The sequence below is a fragment of the Electrophorus electricus genome, chromosome 19, assembly GCF_041902795.1.
Source record: "Electrophorus electricus isolate QZ-2024a chromosome 19, ASM4190279v1, whole genome shotgun sequence".
Classification (NCBI taxonomy): domain Eukaryota; kingdom Metazoa; phylum Chordata; class Actinopteri; order Gymnotiformes; family Gymnotidae; genus Electrophorus; species Electrophorus electricus.
Window position 1 is genome coordinate 17940528 of NC_137515.1, and position 17510 is coordinate 17958037.

Below are 17510 nucleotides of genomic sequence, written 5' to 3' on the forward strand. Positions count from 1 at the left end.
ATGCAGCCGAAATGGTATATAGAAAAATGCTGTTTTTCTTAATAGGCTAGATAACTACGGCTGAATCTCCCACTCCTACTTCGGACTTAAGAGGTCCAAACATACCTCGTTATTTTTCTTATGAACTTGGATCAATTGACAACGAATCCATGTGGCAACTAGGATTTATTTAATAAATTATTTATATAAAAAAAAAACACAGTTCAATGTTTTTATCACTACAATAAACCAAACCAATAATCTAAGATTATGAAACATCATAATAATTAGGCTATGACTTTTATTTTTTAATTTTTGGATATTTTATCATTTAAATAATGTTTGCATATGGGTAATTAGGTAATGGGTTACATTCAACTCATTTTAAAGTCATGCTTTGAAGACGTCAGTCAGATTAGATTAGAACCAAACCTTTCTTAGCATGTCTGTAAACCGTAACTCTCACTACATCTTATAAATAGGCCCACTCCATTAATTTCTTTCTAGCACCTTTACGAAGACAGGGATGAAATACGTCGCCAATATCTTTTTGTCATCCAGGGTGCATTTAATGTAGCGCTAAATATAGCGGTGTGTACTTCTACATTAATCGTTAAACCAGTCTCTGAGCGCGGGAGGAAGCTCGCGAGGAAGCTCGCGCTGCACTGCGGCCACCGTAGCAACCAACGTTAATGGCAAGGCTCGTGTGGTCTCGCGGCTCGCCCTCGGCTTTGCGTCGCTTTATTGCTCAGTAGCGTTAGCTAACCTGGCTAAATGTCAGGTTTACAGCGCACAAAACGTTGCCATTTCAGCTGCTAGCTCTGCCCCAAAGCTGACGTTAACGCATACGGGATTGATAAAAACAGTACACTGTAGCCGTTCAGTGGCAAAGGAGGGGGAGGGGGGGGGATGGAATTTTAGCGTGCCGGGCTGCCAGGTGTGTAGGAACGTTAACGCTAGCGCTAGAAAAAATGAAATTCTTTGTTAGCTAGCTGTTAGCTAACCGGGAATTTTTTTTTCGGTGGCCCTGGCCAAAGGGCTGTTTATTTAAAGCAAATGCGACTTTTCTGCACAGCAGGTTCAATGGCATCTATTAGTTATTGTAAATTTATGTCATAGGAAATATTTGGACCAGGGGTCGGGTTTTCTGACAGATTGGACAATGCGGAACAAAGATGGGCCCATTTCAGCAAGTCTTACGGATCCCTCTGGTAGGCATAGACTCGCTCTTCTAACCAGCTACCTAGCTGGGTAATGAGCTGAGTAATTCTCACGGTCGCCCTCTGCAATGTATGTGTACAAGTCTCCCTTGTTGGTTGTATCGATATGCAACCTCACCTTAACTTTGTTTATAAGTTTGTATACCGTTGTATGGTCATTGTAAGCTAACGGTAGAAACGTTACCATTACAAACCTTTAACTATGTTACTTTATAAAACTCTTGTAATTAAAAAAAAACGTTCTGAGCTCACGCCTCACACTCTTGACGTGTGTTTCCGCACATCCTCTCCTGACATCAGCACCTGTGATTAATGTCAGTAAGTGTTTCATATCTGTTTTCTTCTAAATGTTATTGTTTTATTACAGATAGAACGGTACCAGAAACTCCAGAGGCAAAGCGTCCATCAGGGCCCAGGACTGCCAGAGCCTCCACAGCTGTGGTAGCAGATTCATCTTCAGATTCAGATGTTGAGATATCTGGGAGTTCTGTGATGTGGTTGGGGTAAGACCACGGATGTTGGGTGGTGTTCTGTATTTAGTTACACTGTAATTGTCGTAACCAACAAGGATTCCAAAGCACGTCTTGCGTTTGGATGTTGTGTCTCGTTATCGACTAGGACTGTGAATACTGGGAAGAAAGCGGTGACAGCTCAGGATGTCATCTTGCTGTCTGTGGAAGAGGAGGAAATAATGGAGGTGAAGATGCAAACAGTTCGAGAGCAGCAAAATGAGGAGACACCGTGTCTCAAAGGCCAGGTACAATCCGTGACCTTCCATAGTGCATGGGGACAGCCGCCCAGATTGTCCCATTTTTGATCGCCAAACCCTCAAAGTGATAAAAAGAAAACATTTCGGGTTTTTATTTAAAATGTTTCACGCCAGTGCTGCAAATGGTGTATCGCGAATGATGGACCTGTTGAGACCCTTTTATTGTCCCATTAGTGTGAAAAGGACCTTTTTCATTGTACTTGTTTCACTGATATTTCAGGACAGCAGTCAAGAAAAAGCTTTGCTCGTGGAGACACCTGGCAACAGAGGTACTGATTTATTCACTCATTTGTATACAATGTTTACCATGTTAAAGCTATTTCTCCCTACAGTACTGTTCTGTTGTGTTCATGGTAACTATCTGGGGGAGTGTAAGAAATTTCAGCTTGAGATTTTAGAACGAGTAGGTCAAGAAGATTCCAAACAGTCCAAAAACACTGAGGTTTTCTTGGTTGTTATGATGTTTGAGAATATTGAAAAGTTCAAATTATATAGTACCTTATAATTCACATTAAAGATGATTCATAGGGAAGCCATATAAGGAAAAATGGGTAGAAAATATCAACAATAATCTCGCACACCACAGAAAGAAGTAAAAATCAAGTCAAGTTCTGCTCTCTTCTGCAGAGTATTATCATGTTGTCATTAGCCCTGTGTTCTGACATTCTTCCTTTTAAGTATAGGAGATTCATCCTAGCCAGGAGGTGTGAATGTCTGGTCAGGGAGGGACAGAGTGTATCAGGTGGGGGTGTAGCTGCTCAATCACCTCTGATGCAGCTGGTCAGGCATTGGTCTCTCAAAAGCATCACAACATTGTTGAAAGGATGGAGTGAGTATCACGACTGAAGGTGTGAGACTTAAGTGATTTAGAGCAGGATCTCGCCCAGCTGTGCTGGACTCCAGTTCTCTGGCCCTGGAATTTGATATCTCTACCCTAAATGTTTTACGTTTTGATATTCTTAGATGTTGGCTAAAAACCTCCTCAGGTCATGTCCTCTCTCAGGGTCACTTTGGAGAGCTTCTATTCTTCTACGTATAACACTGTTGTGATCAGTCTGTTCCAGACGGCAAATCACGAAGGTTCAAATTTATAGTGTAGCACATGATATTGGGCTGTTCCTAGTTGTTTTTGTTTTTGTTTGTTTTTTAAGTGAGCATCAGTTCCATTCCACAACTGCTACATAAATATTTTTACAAGCTATGATGAATTCATGAACAGGGTACAGCCCTGGCAATGCAGATTAGTCACATAGTTACTGATTCAGAGAAATGAAATACCAGAAAGGGTCTAACGTTTAGGACTACTCTCTTACAAGAAATAAGAGTGATTCTTGCAATTTTTGCACTCCGAGCTGTTTAAGAAACTCCCTCCTGTTAGTTGCCATCAGCACCACTGATTGAAATGGAATTTCACAGACATTTACCATGGCAGCCCTAGTATCACTGTATCACTGGCTGATTGGGTGCATCGTGGCATGACACTCTTCCCCATATCAGATACAGTGAGTAAGAGGAAGCAAGAGATATGTGACAGTTCTCGGGAGAACGTCCCTTCTGCGCACCGCAAAAAGAGGCGCATGTCAGAGGTGAGTTCGGTTACTGCAGCCAGATGACCTTAACACCTTTACATCTGCACACCTTCACATCTTCACACCTGCTCACCTGTACACTTACACACCTTCACATCTGCACATGCACATCTGTTGAGTTAAACCAGATGTAGTAGAGATGGAAACACCCCAAGGTGTGCAGTGCAGGTGAAGAGGACAGCATTGAGAGATTGTTCTAACATATTGAACTATAATGACATAAAAGCTGAGTATATAAGTATACAGCAAAACTGTATTAAGAAAAGAGTTCAAGGACGTGGACATTATTGCTTTTCTGCACAGTATGTCAGCTACTTGTTTACCAGTTAATCATTTTTCTGCAATGATTTATTGCCAACTGATTGGCTGATTTGTCCTTTGGAGAGGTGCCCTGGAGAGGAGGCTTTGTGGGTGGAGTTCCACCTCTCTGATGTCCAAATAACAACTGTGTTCTGTGCTTTGGGTTTACATGACTGTACTATAGAGTTTGGGTTCACGTGACCATGTTCTAATGTCTGGGTTGACATGACTGTGTTTTGGGATCTGGGTTACAAGGCTGTGTTCTACATTGTAGACAGATGACTCCGTGGAAGAGGGCCCTGAACCCAGCTGGAAGGAGCAGGAGGCCATGGTGAGGAGACTACAGCGCAAGTTTCCCCATCTGGACAAGAACGTGAGTCACTCACACCATGGCCCTTCATCACAGGGCCTCACGGGCCACTGCACAGATCAGCGCTTTGTTCCATAGTCCTCACCAGGGAACTGTCCAGCCCCACTGCAAGCTGACATTTTTTCTATTTTGTGAATGCTGTAATTCACAAAAACCTCTGCAGAAAACCCATCTGGAATGTCTGATTGGTCAGAACGCTTATAGCAAACAATTATAACATAACAGATTTTGTGAATTGTTTTGAATTCTGTGGATTTCTGTGGATAAGAGGGTTTGCCAAATGCTGTAAATGTGAATGTTGAGTACTCATCCGCATATTGAAGTGTTCTGCGATATCACCATCACAAAGGCCACTATCGCAGTAATGGTTTAAAAAAAAGAGTATGCACAGCTTCACAGAGAGAAGGTGAAAACCTAGACAGAGTCTTGCTGTTGATCATATGAGTGGTGTACGAAGTGAGCGCAAGCGTGTGCTGTGCTTTCCACCAGGAGCTCCGCGATGTGCTGGAGGAACACAGCTGGGTGGTGGACGACACACTGGAAGCTCTGCGGATGTTCTCTGACCATGGTGAGGACATTGCTGCATCTGGTGTCTGTTACTGTGAATTATTTTTAATCTGAATGAGAGATCCTCTGGTGTGATTACAATACGAGGGAGTTTACTGATCCAATTGTGCTGTGTGCTGTGCTCTGTGCTCTTGGTTTGTAAGCTCATCTGGTCCACGATGGCCGCATTGCTGTCTCAGCAGCTTACAGGCAGGATTTTAATAAACTACAGACCTACATAATGGCACAGAGGTGTTGAACCCAGCTAGTCTAAATTGGTTTTGTTCCTGCTCCCAGCAGACCTGAGCCAGGCAATAACACACTGCAACTTTGATTAGCTAGCTGAGTTTTGTCTGGATCTGAAATATAAAAAGATGGACTGTCTGGGGTTTTTGGACGGCCATGCTTAAAACCTGTAATGGGGTGTAAGCTCTTCGCAATGATTAACAATCATTTTCCATGCTTCTATCAGCAGCAGTGGAATCCAGCAGTGAGGAGTCCAAAGCTTCACCTGCACCTCAACACAGGAGTGAAAATCCCAGTCCCAGTACCTCTGCTTCATCGCCCTGTCCTCCTGCCAGGTCAGCATCGCCTCCAGAACCGCACAGACCTCTCAGCAGGACCAAAGACGCGCGGAATAGGATGCGGCGAAGAGTGGAGGCCAGGAAGCAGAGCGCAAGCTCAGAAGACAATGACAGCGACTTTGAGGCGTCTTCAGAAAACCTGGAGCTGGACTCTGACCCGGAGCAGGCGGACAAGGCGCTGCCCTGGCTCAAGGCACAGATCCTTCGCTTCTTCCAGAGCGCTGCAGTGGATGAGCTGACACTCATCGCTGGGTGTTCTTTGAAGAAAGCTCAGAAGATTGTAGAACTGCGGCCGTATAAAACATGGGATGATCTGGTAAGAGACATCTCTTTCTCTCTGTCTGTCTTCGGCTCCTTTTTTTCTGTCTTTCTTATTTACTGCTTCCATTAAGTCATCCACTGCAGCACTGAACAGAAGGTTGCTGTGTGCAAGGGTCAGCATTAATGTGACTATCGCTAACAGCTGGGCCTCCTGCCCTGCTAACCTTCGTTCAGTGTTGGCCACGTTAGTGATGCCTTACGTTTCCTGAAGTAACACCTAATTGTGAAAACCTAATTTAAGTCACCGGTGGTGTCTGTTCCTTAGGACGACGCCTTAAACAGAGGTAATGGGCTGTCTGCTGACCTGCTGGCTGGCTGTCGTGAGGTCCTGAGGGAACGGGAGGTGGTGCAGGGGCTCATGGGAAGGTGTGAGGAAATTTCCAGAAAGATGGCCCGGGTGGTGCAGGAGGGTTTAGGCTCGATGACCCAGCCACACATCCTCAACAGCACGTGGGTCTGACCTCTGCTAGCTACTGCATGGCTTTACAGAAAGTATCCTGTAGAGTTTTTAATACTATACATAAACTTTTGCATTTTTAGCAAAGGTAGACAAATAGTCTAAAAATGTTATAGCTTTTTTCTTTGAAAATGGGGATTGTTTACTTGAATTATATTGAATGTAGCCCAAATAACCGAAAAAGGTTCTGGTAAGATTTCAGTTTAGCGGTTAAAGAAAAGGTGAAATTTGTATCAGGTATTTGAAAAATCCAAACTTGTTCCTTTTCTATACAAAGCCTTGATTCCCTAATGACAGGATGAAACTGCATGTTTCTCTATGGTGTGTCCAGCTTGCAGCTAAAGCCATACCAGCTGATTGGCCTCAACTGGCTGGTACTGCTTCACCAGAACCAGCTGAGTGGGATCCTCGCAGACGAGATGGTTAGACCTTTAGAACCTGTTACCTAGAACACACCACAGCCGAGTACTCCGATGTTTCTAATGCTCTCATGAAGACGCATGTTTTTACACCTATAATCCTGCTTTAACTTTACATTATGCTCAGAATAGATGTATCATATTAGGTTTTTAATAAAATGGGTTTTGCTCAAATGTGGCATAAGATGCAAAATCAAACTTGTATCCAGAATCTAATTTCACATGTCAAGATGTTTTAATTTTGAGATGTTTTGCTGGATGTTACAGAAAAGCACAGTGGCTCTCACCATTCTCATAATGACAAAAATAATATATTATTTATGTGTTAATTATGTGTTACCTTAAGGGTGTATGCACTTTCATAAAAAATTAAAACTAAAAACATTTGAAACACATTTTAAAGTGACAATATTTTCTTATTGTTTTTATATGGTATATTGGGTTTTATATGAGTCAGTTGAAGGATTTTTCCAAACCAGTTTTTCAGCTTAGTGTATACTTGGAGCTCAATGTAATCAATACATTATCTAATTGAATCTTGTGCCTAGAATCAAAAATCCTGTACAACCTGAAAATGTAGGTACCATCAGACCCCCAGACAATTGGAAAAAGTAACACGGATGAAAGTTTAAGGGTCCGTAGAGAGAAATTACGCAAATGTGAAGGTTTAGTTTCTGATGTGTAAGGATGGCTGTATGTTGTATGCAGGGTTTGGGAAAAACCATCCAAGCCATCTCATTTCTGGCTCACCTCTACCAGGCGGGCAACCAGGGCCCACATCTCGTCACGGTGCCCTCCTCTACCCTGGGTAAGTGCAGTAGCTAACGCTTATCCTAACTCCTCCCCACTTCCCAAAGAGCTCTGACAGTGTTTGTGGGTTTCTGTTGACAGATAACTGGGTTCGGGAACTGAACCTTTGGTGTCCTTGTTTGAAAGTTCTGGTGTATAATGGTAAGGCTTTGTGATCTGAGGAATGATCTTCCTGTTGGGATTGTGAGTGTGTGTTTGGATGCCTTCTAACCTGTGTGTGTATGTAGGCTCTATTGAAGAAAGGAGGTGTATGCGTTATGAGATTCTCAGCAACATGGTGGACTACAACATCATTGTCTCAACGTGAGTATTGAAGCAGTTCTTTCAGTGTAATGCACCACAAGCAGGTGTTTTCAAAAAGATGCCCCCTGCTGGCCATGTTGGAATGTGAACTTGTGCAGGCTGCTGTAAAAAACCTGAGGGACCAGTAAGTGTAAAGCGATAATCTTTACAGTCACGTAAAAAACCCAGCAGGGCCATGACTCATGAACTTGCCTGGGGGAACCAAGCTCATTCTGATGATGTAACGACGCTAAAATGCTAAGTGTTTAGCTGGATGTGAAGAGGTCTGGGTAAAGTGACCCCGCAGTATTCATTATTCATGGTATTGAAGTGTAGTCGTGTCTCAAGAGACCTGCTCCTAAACTCCTGTTTCACAAGACGTGCAGTTGAGACCCGTGTCGAGCTGTGATCATTAGCAAATGTGCAACCACAACTGGTTCAATCAACACGGTTTATTTCCTGATCCCAGGTACAACTTGGCCATCGGGAATTCCAGTGACCGGAGCCTGTTCCGAAAGCTCAAGCTGGAGTATGCTGTGTTTGACGAGGGACACATGTTAAAAAACATGAGCTCACTGCGCTATCGCCACCTGATGGCCATCAATGTAAGTGAATGTCTGCAGCTATGGCATGTAAACAGAAGCGCAGCTGGATAATGACAGCTAGTCATGTTCAGCAGGAAGCCTCATTACACCAGGTATGCATCCTGGCTCTGAACCACATAACTGTTATAGGAGAATGTTTCGTGTTTTGGTTCAAAGGCCTAAAATTTTGGAAAATTGTGTGTGTGCGGGGTTGGATGCGCATGTGTTCTTTCTCCATAGGCAAAATACCGACTGCTGTTGACTGGAACACCATTGCAGAACAATCTCCTGGAGCTGATGTCTTTGCTGAACTTCATCATGCCCAATATGTTCTCCAGCAGCACCTCGCAGATCGGCAAGATGTTTTCCATGGTAGGAACCATACAGAGAACCCAGAGGTTCTTCTGCACAGCTGGGCTCTCTACTCACAGTCCAGGGGCTGGTTGAAGCTGCGCAGGGTCCTAGCACACACACTGTTCAGGTGGCATTTTGAACCATATTAAATACAAAAGATCACAGGAACAAAAAAAAGGTGCAAACATACAATGGACGATATGAATTTGTGACACGTAGTAAATGCTGGTGAAGAGTCCTCTGCACTTCACCACACCTGACTCTGCTCCTCAAGGTCTTAATAATGAGAGGCTGAAGCAGGCGGTGATGAGACTCTTTGGGTCTGCGAATGAAGAGTACTGTGCTACAGCTGTGACCCACTAGCATTTCCACTGGTAGAGATCTTGATTACTCTGAGCCCAGCCTGTGTGCGCCTGTGTGTGTGTGCGTGCGTGTGTGTGCCTGTGTGTGTGTGTGTGTGTGCCTGTGTGTGCGCACACCAGAAATCCTCAGAAGAGCAGAGCACCTTTGAGAGGGACAGGATTGCTCACGCCAAACGGATTATGAGGCCCTTTATCCTGCGGCGCATTAAGAATGAGGTACGGCGCACTCTGCTAGTGCCATGCGTAGTGAAACGGCAAAGTAACGGACAGGGCTGTGTTTTATGGGGGGGTGCACAGAAACCGATAGGGCTGTGTTGGGGTGGGGGGGGCAGGGTGCAGAAACTGACATGGCTATGTGGGGGGGGGTGTTTATTCTGTGTTGTTTGGGTCCTTTCTGTAGTGGGGGGGGTGTCTGTGACTCATTCTGTTTGTCATATTCTGCTTCCCTCTGCTCCTCTCTGCTTTGATCTACAGGTCCTGAAGCAGTTGCCTGAGAAGGAGGAGCAGGTTGAGTTCTGTGCCATGAGTGAGAAACAGCAGCAGCTTTATGATGCCCTGTTCCACAAGCTGAAACACTCCAGCAGCGGCGAGAGTACGTGTTAGGGAGCGGGCGCACGTGAGGGGGAGAGGGGCACACGTCAGGGAGAGAGGGCGAGCGTGAGGGAGAGAAGGTGCGTGTGATTGAGGGTGCACGTGAGGGAAAGGATGTGTGTGAAAAAGTGTGTGTAAGAGGGTGTTGAGCTTGAGGTTCTGCAGAGAGTCTATGTCCACATCTGTGATCAGCTCCAGTTTCTGAAGGTTATTAAAGTTTGTTTTTTGTTCTTTTACCCCATGCACTTTTTTGGTATGTGTGTATCCTTTGAAGTTAAAATGAACTCATCTTTTTAAAGAGAAGTGCTTGTAATGTTTATTAGGCCAGAACAGAAGGGGGATGGAATTATAGAAACAACATGCATCATCCCCTCCTTATCATCAGTAAGCAGGATTTGAAGAATAATTGTCACCTATAAGCAGACAATAAGATTTAGAGTGAGAAGCTATTATCTCAGTGTTGGTTAACAAATCCCTCAGCTGTAGGATCTTTCTTTATTGACTTTCTAGTAAAGTGAATAGTTTCTGACTAAGATTGGCTAACATTCTCCCTGATGTCTCCGCCCAGAACGGGAACTGACCAATGTGATGATGCAGCTGAGGAAGATGGCCAATCACCCGCTCCTGCATCGCCAGTACTACAACAGCAAGCGGCTGTCCACCATGAGCCAGCTGATGCTCAAGGTGGGAATGTCTGCTCTCAGTAGCTTGCGCGGTTTACTATCCTATAATGAGGATACCATCCAGTTATTATAGACACTTCCATCTTCTACACATACAGTTTCACATTCGGTGCTGTTTTTAGAACGTTTGTTTAGTGGTATCATTTTATTCTTTTCTGTACATAATAAAGTGATTGGGGATTGACGTGTCACAATTATTTCTCTCATGAATTGGGCTCAAAATACCAAACTTTGACAAAACATTCTTTCATTGTTTTAACATCATACATACTCTAGTTTCAATGCAAGTAACCACATATATCTATAATTAAATGTATTAAAAAAACCAACAAAAAACTGGCACACCATCCCTTAAAAGGAGCTGTAACTGGTTGTTTTGAGCGGTGGTTTGTAACTGGTTGTTTTGAGCTGCGGTTTGTAACTGGTTGTTTTAAGCTGCGTTTTGTAACTGCTTGTTTTAAGCGGTGTTTCGCTGTCTGCCTTCCTGAAGGAGCCCAGTCACCGTGATTCAGACCCAGCTCTGATAAAGGACGACATGGCGATGATGTCGGACTTTGAGCTACACCGCCTGTGTCAGCAGTATCCATCTCTGCAGGAGCACCAGCTGAGCACAGACCTTTTACTGGACTCAGGGAAGCTCCACCTCCTCACACGCCTTCTGACGGACCTCAAAGAGCAGGTGGTGTGGGCGGGGCAAAAGTGCAGCAGTTAGCGCTTAGTGTTCCTGTGTGAGAGAATTTCCTGTATTTTATTTCCAATCTGTACCGTGTATAACACATGCAGGATTGGCTTTGAAACTGTTTTAACCCTTATTCCATCAGCAACAATGAATCTTTTTAATATTATTTAGGTTTTTGCATTACTCTGCACTCTGTTTACAAGTGTAGGGTTGTATTAGCTGGAACTAAACCGCAGTACCTTCAGCAGCAAGAATAGACTCCCTTTATATACCAGTCCATTTGCTAATTACCACATATCTCTCATGTTAAACCAAAAATGAGGTACTTAGTCCTGTGATGAAAGTCAAAATATTACACCACACCAAGCATTCAGCAGGTTTTTGATGTGCACAGAAATACTCCTGTTCCTCCACTGGGTAAGCGGATGAGTTGACTCAACCCTCTTTGTGTTTCACCCCTTAGGGAGACCGAGTTGTCCTCTTTAGCCAGTTCACCATGATGCTGGACATCCTGGAAGTGTTGCTCAAACACCAAAAGCACAGATACATCCGATTGGATGGCTCCACCCCCATGAGTAACAGGTGGGACCTTCCAAAAACGTGGCTAGGGTAGTCAAAGTAAATGTGCGGTTAGCACTGTAATGACATTTCATACACTTATACACACAGCAAGTGTAATTTTACTCTGCCTGGCTGGATGGTGGTATAGTCGTGGTCAGAGGGTTTGCCTTTGACTCATGGGTTCGATTCTATCTGAGGATCTGAAGGTACTTGTGCCTTCTGGACAATTGCTTGAAGAATGTAAGTCAATATGGAAGGAAAACATTAGCCAAACCGTACACTGCAAACTTTATCATTTTCCCTTCTAGTCTACAACTGATTGGCTTGCTGGCTAAATGTCAAGCCTGCTATGAGCAAAAAAAAATGTTTTAAAGCAGGCAACTCACAATACTGAGGGCAGGGATGTGGAGGAGGGCTATGTGGAAGCTTCCTACTGGGCCTGTTCATTAATCAGAGAATCAGATGTGGTAAAGACCCACTGAAGTGTTTCTCTCCATTCCCACACCTCAGAATAGTGCTGATCGACCAGTTCAACACGGAGCAGGACATCTTTGTGTTCCTGCTGTCCACAAGGGCAGGAGGCCTGGGAATCAACCTGACTTCTGCTAACGTCGTCATCCTTCACGACATTGACTGCAACCCTTACAACGACAAGCAGGCAGAAGACCGCTGTCACCGTGTCGGCCAAACCAGGTCAGAGTGTGTGTGGGTATGGGTGTGGACAATTGAAGGAATGATGAACTCTTGTTTATTAGCATATCTGATTTGCATAATGATATGATCCCTTCTATTCTGTTATGTTTTATCAATTGTTTTCGAAATTTTTATATTATATATATATATATATATATATATAAAATAATATGAAGAGGTAGCAATAGAGAGGGAGTAAAAAATGTAGTGTAGTACACAATATTTTCAGATAAACAACACATTTTGGATAGATGGCCTTCATAAACTGTGCAAGAAAAGTGCAAGCTAAGTGCTTCTTGTGAAGCACTTCACTTGCAGAGCTGGTGAAGGACATCTGTCCAAAACTGTTTTTCAGGAAACATTATGTACTACACCACAGTTTTTTACTACCTCGACATCTACAGGATACTGTAGTTTCTCCCTGAGACCTTCTACAGATGCATGCATGCATACATGCAAGCATTATTTGCTAAATAAACTAGTTTTGGTGTGGTTTCTGTATATCTGAATGCTTGTGCCTGGCTACAGGACTGTTAAGGTCATCCGGCTTATAAGCAAGGACTCCATAGAGGACGCTATGCTCCGCATCGGCCAGAGGAAACTCAAACTAGAGCAGGACATGACTGCCACTCAGGAGGGTGAGCATGCTTTTTTGCTATATCATTGCCAACATTGTAGAGGCAATTGTAGAGGCCACTGCAGTCATAATCATTAACCCGTCCTCCAGCAACACACTTATTTCTGCTGAGTGTTCCAGGTTGACCCAGTTCAGGAGCAACTGTTTCTATGACTTTGAGGTTCTAAAATTCTCTCTTCTGTTGCATCATTAATAGAATGCTGGCTCCTTAAAAAAAAAAAAGAAAAGGAAAAAAAAAAAAAGAAAAAATCCCCCCCTACAGGTGTGTGTCAAGGCCAGACTGGGTAATGTGAATTTTTTCAGGTGATGAAGATATTATTCCTGATGACATGGCTTCCCTCTTGAAGGCCTCTTTGGGACTCTGAGAAGCTGATCAGGACTGGCATCCTGTGCACATTAGTATATTGCATTTGAACTAAAACACTGTCAAACAACTGATCCTGAACTACTTGCCATTAAAAGGTGCTTAGATGATGTCAGTTGTACATGTCTATCTTGAGAATTCCTTAGAACTTTCTGCTGATGGTGCAGCCAGATATCTGTTGACATTTTTACGTTCTGAATGTGAGTACTGATTCTGTTGACATAAATGTTGTATTGTTTTTGATCAGTGTTTAACAAATGTTTTTTTTTTTTTAAGTTGGAAAATATTCCATTGCCATTTTTTGCTTATGTCCATCAATTTGGAGAATTCAGTATAAGTTTCTGATGAAGGTGCAGTCCGAAATCTGTTTACACTTTCCCATTTTGAATGTGAGTGTTGTCTTTTATTTGTGGTGTTGTCAAATATTTAAATAAAGTTTAAAAGGCCATTACCTTTTTACCATTCTTTCTTCTTGGTGGTAGTAGTAACCGCTAGACCACATGTATGCGTATAAGTTGGGACACACGTGTCTCTGGACTACAACCCCCACAAACCTCGCCCCGTCCTTCGCCCGTCACGCGCTCCTTATAGGCTGGACTGACTTGTTCAAATCGTGGGCGCGACCTCCTCCCTGAGGAACAACAGACTCTAGGTATAGCGTGGCCAAACTTCGCTTCTGCTCTATCCATTTTAAGAAGCATGAGATGAGCCTTTGCTAGAATGAGTTACATTATTACATTGGCTACATATTTATTGACTCAGTGTTTTGTTTCCTAAGTACTATGCGTTAACCGTCTTGATGGCTAACTAGCTAGCTAGTTTAAGTTAGCCAGCTATCTAGCTACGTATACCGCTGACAGCCTTTTTAGTGATTGTAGTCTGCTTTAGGGATAGATGCTGTAGAAAAATGTTCTGCTTTGATTAAACATTTATTTAAGTAATACAACTCGCTAGATAGCCGATGAAGTATAGCTAACTACCTTTCTAACTAGGTAGCTAAACTTGAAGTTAACTAATAGTTCAGCTAGCTAACGCTAGTTACCTTGGTGTCTGGTGTATTGGCAGTGATGTTTTACTAAGGCGATTTCATTTCCTATCCCCTTTTGATGATAAATAATTCTCCGAACAACTATAACATTTAGCTAGCTACTTGTCTGAAGTCATACCTTCCCTCAGTTATGAATGTAAAGCACAAAGGGCCACTTGTTTCCTGCTTAGTAGACGGTTGTTTTCTGTACAAAACTGTATTATAACCTTTTTTTTCAGAAATATGAGTCACTGTGAGCTGGAAGAGGTGACACAGTGCATCAATGACAAGATTTCACTCATCAAGAAACTTTTGGACCTGCGTGCAGTAGGTATGACCTCCAGTATCAGTTTGGTTTATGACCTAGATTGTTCAGACTAATTACATCACAGTTCGTTCCTCTGTGTAAGTTTTTTTTTTTTAATTAACTGCACACAGTTTGACTTCGTTGTACAGTCCCGCTAGTTGATGTGGCACTTCCTATTATTTCCCCAGCCAGTGATGCTGACAAACGGGCATTTCTGCTCAAAATCGAGCAGGACGTCAACGCTATAAATGACCTCCTTGATCGGTTTGAGAAATGTGTTACTCAGCAGAGAGACCTGCTCAAGCATTTGAAGGTGCGCTACGATGCCCACCTCTGTTGGGTACACTGCATTTCACCATGCAAAGCTGACGATGCCTGTGGTTACTCAGGGTTGATTGCGCTGCACAGTTCGGTGTTCTTTCTCTCTCTGTCTTGCGCTCAACTCATCAGCTGTTTGTCTAATTTACTTATGATCAGAATCAGGGGACATTGCAGCACTGCTGTCCCAGGACTAGGACAGAAAACCTGCTTTTTATAATGTCAGTCCAAAAATAGCTGCATTGACATACCAGTGCAAGCTAAGCATGTGCTCTTTTTTAGTAATTGAAAATTCAACTCTCCCACTTTTTGTCCCTGAATATCTCTCTCTCTCTGTCTTCCTCCCCACTACAGGAACTGGATGACTTCTTCCAGGAGGATATGCAGGATGCCCGTCACCTAAAAGAGAACATCCCACAGCACATGCCATGCAAAGGGCAGCAGGCAGCTCAGTTAAGGCTCCCTCATTAAAGGCATATTTCAGCCAACGTGTCTGACAGTGAACAAACGCAAGTGAAGTCAGTTAGCTGTCATTACCTGTGAGCTCTTGTTTGGCTAAACTGTTAAGAGCTTCACAGAATGCCACAGTTCTTTACTGGACGGCAGTGGCTCTACCATGTTTGCTGCATTTGAGAAGTGCTTGATAGTCCTCTGATGTACTTGAACCAGATGTGTGTGAGCAGGGGAGGCACTGACCGTGTTATGCTCTGGTCCTCTGTAGGGAACCGTGATCAGTGTTCAGCGGTCAGCCGTTCATTTGTATCTAGCACAGCTTCAGTGTAGAATTGAGTGAAACGAGCAGAGCCTGCACTCACTGTGCACCATGTGGAAGCCTCTGCTTACCACAGTAAACCCCATCTTGCCATGCATGGTTGTTGCTGGGAGTCTGACTTTTGTACTTGAAACACGCTCCCAGCTTCCCCAGTACGGTAAAGCTGATTGAAATTCAGTGGTTTGCAGTATACCTAGGCGGTACTGTCACTCAGAAACGGCTGTGGTGCGTAATGTGTCCTCTCTGTTCAAGTGAATCTGACAAGCACTCCCTTCTCTCCGCGCTGTCAGAGGAGGCCAGGCAGACACACAGGCGGAGCTAAGTGAACCACCTCTGCCCAAAAAGCCGCCACGCTCCCACATCAAAGAGATGGAGTTCATCACCATGCAAGAGTTCGACACCATCCCCCAGTGAGTCCTGCCCACACTCAGCTCTCCCAAAGCTCCGTGGTGCTGATAAATCACATTGAGTATTTACTTGTTTACCTGTTTTTTGTTTTGGTTTCATCTTTCTCCTGGGATGCCCTTTTCTATAAAAAACAAAAACAAAACACTAGAGAGAGTCCTTGTTGTCCTGACCAATGCAAGTGTGTATAATCACATTCTGTAAACAAACAAACAAGATGATCAAAAATGAGTTTGTTCCCATTGGAGGCCCTTAATGTCCCGCAGTGGTATGTCTCTTCACTACTGGTGTTCTACTGCGAGGCACATAACTCCGTCCACCTGCCTCTAGATACATGAAAGGACGGGTGACGTATGACCAGCTGAACGCGGCTGTGCGGAGCATTAACACTGCCGTGATGGCGAAATACAGGATCCTACAGCAGCCTGCCAAAAGCCTGAGCAATACCGCACGGAAACTTCACCAGCGATTTAAAGAGCAGGAAACCAAAGATACTAAAGGTACCACACTAGCTACTCCAGGTGCGACCTGGGAACCATGATGCCACAGCCATGTTGGGGGCTCAAAAATGCCACTGTAGCCATCGTTATATAGTTTGCTGTGTGTTCTAGTTCATTCTGGATAGAAAACTCTAGAAACAAAGGTCATTTACCCTGTTGTCTGGCCTTATCAAGCTGTAGGAGGTCGTGAAAAGTGAGCTCTCTGTTTCTCTCTCCCTCTCTCTCCTTCTCTGGATCTGTCTCCCACACTCCCACTCCCCTCTCTTTCCCACGCTGTCACACTCACTCTCTCTCTCTCCCTCTCTCGCTCCTTCTCCTTCGTTCTGACACCGACTCTCCCCCAGGGCTGTTCTTCGTGGTGGAGGAGGACTTGCGGGAGCTGGCCCAGCTGAAGTTGGATAAGCGCTTTGTGGGCATGCTTAACATGCTGAGACATTGCCAGCGGCTGAAGGAGCTCCGTGGAGGAGGTCTGACGCGCTACGTGCTGCTGTGAGCTGCTTCAGACCTGTTGGGGGTGCTAGTGAGCACACTGGTGATACATTTCACCCACACTTCTAAGACGCAGACCTTCTCCTGATATACTACCCAGAATAACCTCAACCTTGATCAGAGGATCTGCATAAACAAAGACACGTTTGTGGTGTTTATGGTGTCTAATCCCTGCACGTTTGGTTGATGGAGTTGTGGATTCTTCTGAAGTACGGTAGCACTAAACGTGGCATTTGTAAGAAGGTGCTGGAAGGTCAGTATGGTCTCTTCAGCTCCGACAAAGCCACTCACGGCCTATCCTACTTTAGCTCGCTGAGACTGGCACCTGTATGCCTGCCTGTGACAGAGCGCGCTATGAACCTTTTTGTTACATCGCATTTTTTTTTTTTGTAAATTTCCCATTTTAAATGAGCATTATAAAATGTCTGTAATAATAAAGAAGCAGCTAATGCTAATTGATTCCATGTGTTTTTGATTGATAATTCATCTGTCATTTACTGTTTTACGTAACTCACTTATTCTGAGTAAATATTAGAAG

At 43.9% G+C, this 17510-nt stretch overlaps 2 protein-coding genes across 9 annotated transcripts; both read left to right on the forward strand.

Moving 5' to 3' along the window:
• Positions 1–504: 504 nt before the first annotated feature.
• Positions 505–13776, forward strand: smarcad1b (SNF2 related chromatin remodeling ATPase with DExD box 1b). Of its 7 annotated transcripts, none has more exons than XM_081702601.1 (23): positions 505–1190; positions 1567–1702; positions 1818–1956; positions 2189–2237; positions 3466–3554; positions 4132–4230; positions 4717–4795; positions 5246–5673; positions 5944–6128; positions 6467–6557; positions 7263–7362; positions 7446–7505; positions 7592–7667; positions 8116–8251; positions 8471–8602; positions 9067–9162; positions 9421–9538; positions 10106–10221; positions 10711–10899; positions 11363–11481; positions 11971–12153; positions 12682–12791; positions 13637–13772. In XM_081702601.1, exons 1-23 carry the CDS (start codon positions 1142–1144, stop codon positions 13666–13668), a joined length of 2811 nt encoding a protein of 936 aa, XP_081558727.1. In that variant the 5' UTR covers positions 505–1141; the 3' UTR covers positions 13669–13772. The 7 variants fall into 7 exon arrangements, with proteins under 7 accessions (XP_081558727.1, XP_081558725.1, XP_081558724.1 ...); XM_081702599.1 differs by lacking the exon at positions 13637–13772 and having other exon boundaries at positions 505–916; positions 1099–1190; positions 12682–13087; XM_081702602.1 differs by having other exon boundaries at positions 506–1190; positions 13640–13776.
• On the forward strand, positions 13676–17431 carry ska1 (spindle and kinetochore associated complex subunit 1). Of its 2 annotated transcripts, none has more exons than XM_027006501.3 (7): positions 13676–13806; positions 14421–14512; positions 14677–14801; positions 15161–15258; positions 15869–15988; positions 16314–16483; positions 16828–17431. In XM_027006501.3, exons 2-7 carry the CDS (start codon positions 14425–14427, stop codon positions 16974–16976), a joined length of 750 nt encoding a protein of 249 aa, XP_026862302.2. In that variant the 5' UTR covers positions 13676–13806; positions 14421–14424; the 3' UTR covers positions 16977–17431. The 2 variants fall into 2 exon arrangements, with proteins under 2 accessions (XP_026862302.2, XP_081558729.1); XM_081702603.1 differs by lacking the exon at positions 13676–13806 and adding an exon at positions 13858–13878.
• The last annotated feature ends 79 nt before the right edge of the window (positions 17432–17510 follow it).

What these genes read in the sequence shown, in the direction of transcription:
- ska1 (XM_027006501.3), top strand. Translation starts at nt 14,425, where the DNA reads ATGAGTCACTGTGAGCTGGAAGAGGTGACACAGTGCATCAATGACAAG. An exon ending in GAGTTCGACACCATCCCCCA is followed by an intron (nt 15,989 to 16,313) that starts GTGAGTCCTGCC and finishes ACCTGCCTCTAG; the next exon opens with ATACATGAAAGGACGGGTGA. An exon ending in GGAAACCAAAGATACTAAAG is followed by an intron (nt 16,484 to 16,827) that starts GTACCACACTAG and finishes ACTCTCCCCCAG; the next exon opens with GGCTGTTCTTCGTGGTGGAG.
- smarcad1b (XM_081702598.1), top strand. Translation starts at nt 1,142, where the DNA reads ATGCGGAACAAAGATGGGCCCATTTCAGCAAGTCTTACGGATCCCTCT. An exon ending in TGCGGCGCATTAAGAATGAG is followed by an intron (nt 9,163 to 9,420) that starts GTACGGCGCACT and finishes TTTGATCTACAG; the next exon opens with GTCCTGAAGCAGTTGCCTGA. An exon ending in TGAGCCAGCTGATGCTCAAG is followed by an intron (nt 10,222 to 10,710) that starts GTGGGAATGTCT and finishes GCCTTCCTGAAG; the next exon opens with GAGCCCAGTCACCGTGATTC.